Here is a 4,523-nt window from a genome sequence, read left to right as displayed (position 1 = left end):
CGCTTGCAAGGGGGGCATTGGGAAAGTTTATAATAAATTTAAATATTAATCTTTACATCCCCGAAACTTGTTGCCAATGTGCAGCAAGACCATCTTGGCTAGATCGCTCAACCCCAAGTCTCTCGTCAAAGCACGAAGGTTCGAACCAAGAAAATTTCAATGTTATTGAGAGAGAGAGAGAGAGAGAGAGATCATTTCCTTCTCACTCGAGATGAATGAGAGAAGAGAAAGCCCATTATGTGTGCCCGCGCTTATGTCCGCCCACGAAGAAGGCATCGACGCCGTGTGAAGAGAGCTCGCCCAGAAACCCTCCTCGAGCGGCCTTGTCTTTTGAGTGCGAGCAGGTTCTCAAGTGCAGCCTGCAGGTTTGCTGCGGACATGGTGCTTTCTCAAATGGAATCTGACATTCAGATGATGCTCGCCGCCGCCGATGTGCACCTCGGTACCAAGAACTACGACTTCGAGATGCATGGAGCGCTACGTGTGGAAAAGGCGATCTGACGGTATGCTTTGATGATCACAGAACGCACTAGGGTAATTGTCTGTACAGAATGGGCTAGGGTCTCGTACAAACTATGCTCTAGGGTTTTCTGCATAGAGCGAGTCTGCGAGATTGCGTCATGAACATGGCGCCTTTTGTTTCTTCATTTTTCTCTCCCTTGGTATTACTTACTCTTACATCCTTATGTTCTTTTTTGGCAGTAAACCGTTGCTATAGTTAGGGTTTTTTGCAACGGAGCTCTTCTTTACTGTATTAGACTGCTAGACAGTGCCTACAAAACACTGTCTGTTTGTGTTTTGTGGGGAAGACATGGGACAAACTGGAGCTGGCTGCCAGGGTCATTGTTTCCATTGAAAATCCTCAGGATATTATAGTCCATTCTGCCAGGCCATATGGTCAAAGGGCTGTCTTGAAGTTTGCTCAGTATACAAGCAATTGCAGGATGCCACACACCAGGAACTTTTACCAATCAGCTTCAAACTACCTTCTGCGAGCCTCGCCTTCTTCTGATCTTGACAGACCCTCGCACTGACCATCAGATGAATACCCTTCTTAAAGATTTCAACCTCCCCTCCCCTCCCCTCCCCTCCCCTCCCCTCCCCCCCTCTGCCTGATTTTTCCTGGTTCTTTGCAGCCCATCAGGGAAGCTGCTTTAGGGAACATCCCGACCACCATTGCCTTCTGTGACATAGACTCTCCCATGCGCCATGTTGATATGGGAATCCCAGCCAACAATAAGGGAAAGCACAGTATCGGCTGCCTGTTCTGGATGTTGGCCCGTATGGTCCTTCAAATGAGGGGCACCATTTCTCCTCGTCACCCTTGGGAAGTCATGGTAATATCTTAGTTGGGTGCTTTGAATTTGAGTCAGTCAACTTTGACCTGAGTTTCTAAAAGGTGTCTTGTTGTACTGTTAGGTGGATTTGTTTTTTTACCGAGAGCCAGAGGAGGCAAAGGAAAGGGAAGAGGAGGAGGGTGCTGCCCCTGAGTTTACACCTGCTGAGTATACTGCTCCTCCTATTGCCCTCGCTGCTGCTGAGCAATGGGCTCCAGAGAGTGGTGATGCCAGAAATTGGGAGCCTGTAGTACCTGCTACTGCAATGGTGTGGGTTCCTGTTCAAGAGTGGTCTTCAGGCGCTGGTGAGTAACGTTGCATTGTTGTGAACCGTGATTATGATGTCTATTGTGTTGATTTGCCGAATTTAATCTAACTTTGGGCACATTGCTAGCTACTGGTCAAGGATGGGATCCTGCACCTGCACCTGCACCTGCACCTGCACCTGTGCTTGCAGGAGGTTGGGATCCAGTCGGTGTGGTTCCCGTCGCCTCTCCTGCTCTGCGGGTTGGGAGTCTACCGCCGCTACAGGTTGGGAAGCAGCCCCCCAGTAATTATCTCTAGTGGAAATATTTGTAGATGATTGTCTTGCAACTGTGTGACAAAAATTAGGGCAAAGAGTGTGGTGAACTCTTTTTTTTTTTTTGAGGCCTACAGAGGCAGGACAAATAGGCAGGGCATTGTTGTCTTAGATTGGATGTTGCAGTTTGTTTTTGGATGATTCTGGCTTTTTAGGGAAGTAAGCCTATATGAATCTCAGGAGTTCTGCAATTTTTGAGAAGTCCACAATCTCTTGCCCCCTTCTTGAGCATGAAGGGGGTGGGTCTGATGGAGCTTGTGTTTAGCAAGATGCCAATTTTGGGGTGGTTTTGATGGAGTTGGTGTCTAGAAAGCTACGAGTTTTGGGGTGGTTTTCATGGATTTAGTATCTGGTAAGCTACCAATTTTGGGTGGTTCTAATGGAGCTGGTGTTTGGCAAGCTGCATGCGTACTCCGCCTATAGGGAGGATACATAATATGTAAGCTATCTGGTTATTTGTGTATCTTTAGAGCTTGTTTATTTGCATGATATGCTTTATTTTTGTGCTTTTCAGTTTACAAAACCACCCCCTTTTATTTAGTGTTTGGTTATTTGCATGATATTCTTAATTTTTGTGCTTTTCTTTTTACAAAAAGGACTCCGTAGCTTTTGTTGACGAGGTGTGGCGATTCGACAAGATTGGTAAAGATGGAGCTTTTCATAAGAGGCTCCAACAGAATGGTATTAGGACTATAGAAGACTTTCTTAGATGCTATGTGATAGATCAACAAAAGATGAGATATGTAAGGGTTTAATATTCATTCGGTTTTGTGATTCATCCAGGCAAATAATCTGAGGTAACATTGGCTCGTGATTACATGTGATGTTCTAAGCAAGTGTTTTATATGAATTTGTTTCTATTATCAAGAGGATTTTTGGGTAGCCTGAAGTTGGTACTTATTTCAAATCGGTAATGTCACAGATGCTGATTGAGTTGAGTATGGAGGATACACTCAACAACCTCATTTTCATGAAGAAAGCAACAATGGCATAGGGCTTGACAGAAGCATGGGTTATAGGTATATCTTGATTCTTTAATGTTATCCCTTCTTTGCTGATTCTTTTATCAACTTGTGTTACAAATACTGTATTTGATTATGAGAGGCCATTCATCAATGATTATACCCTATCACCCAATGTAGCAGGGATCCAAGTGTATAGAGGGAGCCTAAACAAAGCAGCACAACACATGGGTTTAATCTCGCCATCAATAAAGTAAGCCTATGCAAACACATGGGTTTAATGCAAACATTCTATGCATTTTGGCTAAGTTTAGCTAATGAGATTGGTTGAATGCTTGTAGTGCTTAAGGCCGTTTCATCTTGTCTAGGATGCTTGACTACAATTACTTGACTGTGGTGTTAGATGCAGTTTCTCTATAGATACTAGTTGATATAATCTCTACTATAAGAGCTATGTCCAACCTGTGGGAGCTAAGTTGATTTCCTGCAAGGTTGCATTGCATCAGGAGGTTTGCCCTCATAAGGCTGAGATGTGTATTGTCCCATGGGGCATGGTAGAAAGCTGAGAGTTGTAGAGAGCTGTAGCAATAGGGTTGCCACTCTAACATGGGACTCCTCTTCATAGAAACATCCAACTAATTACAGGCTATGCTCCATTGACATCAAGATTGAGTTATGAGGGCTGTGATCCTTCCCCTGTGTCTTTGTTATTTGCTGAAGTTTGTCTTTGTTATTTGCTGAAGTTTCAAAGTTAAGATGTGTTTGCATGTATGTACAGGTGGTGAAACGATAAGCCAAACCTCTCTAATGAACGTAGTCCTATATGTAGATCTAACATGGGACACCTATTGTATATCTTAATATTTGATAGATAATCTTGAAATGTTTATAAAATGTCTGGTGAATAGTATATTAACGTGATTCATAGATAGAAAAAGGTAAGCTTCTATGTATTCCCTTTATACAGATACAATGTATTCACTATTTAGAGATACAATGTATTCACTATATAATTTCGTAGGTAGATATAAGGATATCTAGAAAAAATGCAAACTAGGGAAAACATTTCTCTAGATATGCTAACTAGGAAAATGTGTGCATGGATTTCTCTATATAGGCAAATTTGCCTACATAGGAATTTTTGAGATATACAGGAAAAATTGCTTACATAGGAAAAAAATTCCTATGTAGGCAAACTTGCCTATATAGGGAAAAAATTCGTATGTAGGCAAATTTTCCTATATAGAGAAATCGTATAGGAAAATTTACTTACATAGGAAAAAATTTCCTATGTAGGTAAATTTTCCTATATAGAGAAATCCATGCACATATTTCCTAGTTAGCCTACCTAGGAAAGTGTTTCATTTTCTCTAGTTTGTACTTTTCCTAGATATGTTTATTTATGTCTAGGGAATTATGTAGTGAATGCTTTTTTTTTCCTATATAGAGAATGAACAAAAGCTCCTTGTGCGCAGCAATACGACATCGACTACAGTGAGAGCTTCTCACCGGTCTTGGATATGGCATCCTTTCGCTTAATTGTTGCACTAGCGGCTCATTATAATCTACCTCTTCATCACATTGATATCAGAACTGCATTTCTTCATGGTAGATTAGAAGAGGATATTTATATGCATCAACCTC

The 4,523-nt window shown here is 42.0% G+C and overlaps 1 protein-coding gene across 5 annotated transcripts; it reads left to right on the top strand.

Annotated features, from left to right (window-relative positions):
* The first annotated feature begins 221 nt into the window (after nt 1-221).
* Nucleotides 222-4,191, top strand: LOC147628780 (small ribosomal subunit protein uS2-like). 5 transcript variants are annotated; one of them, XR_015268181.1, is made up of 6 exons: nt 222-1,337; nt 1,420-1,642; nt 1,732-1,868; nt 2,514-2,598; nt 2,840-2,936; nt 3,063-4,191. XR_015268181.1 is itself a non-coding variant. In XM_086814026.1 (5 exons), exons 1-4 carry the CDS (start codon nt 1,203-1,205, stop codon nt 2,670-2,672), a joined length of 654 nt encoding a protein of 217 aa, XP_086670152.1. In that variant the 5' UTR covers nt 222-1,202; the 3' UTR covers nt 2,673-2,714; nt 2,840-3,040. The 5 variants fall into 5 exon arrangements, 3 of the variants coding, with proteins under 3 accessions (XP_086670152.1, XP_086670153.1, XP_086670154.1); XR_015268180.1 differs by having other exon boundaries at nt 2,514-2,714; nt 3,063-4,189; XM_086814026.1 differs by lacking the exon at nt 3,063-4,191 and having other exon boundaries at nt 2,514-2,714; nt 2,840-3,040.
* Nucleotides 4,192-4,523: the final 332 nt, after the last annotated feature.

The sequence above is a fragment of the Cibotium barometz genome, chromosome 19, assembly GCF_041138505.1.
Source record: "Cibotium barometz isolate CiBa-2024 chromosome 19, ASM4113850v1, whole genome shotgun sequence".
Lineage (NCBI taxonomy): Eukaryota > Viridiplantae > Streptophyta > Polypodiopsida > Cyatheales > Cibotiaceae > Cibotium > Cibotium barometz.
This window is presented reverse-complemented; position numbering and strand designations above follow the sequence as displayed.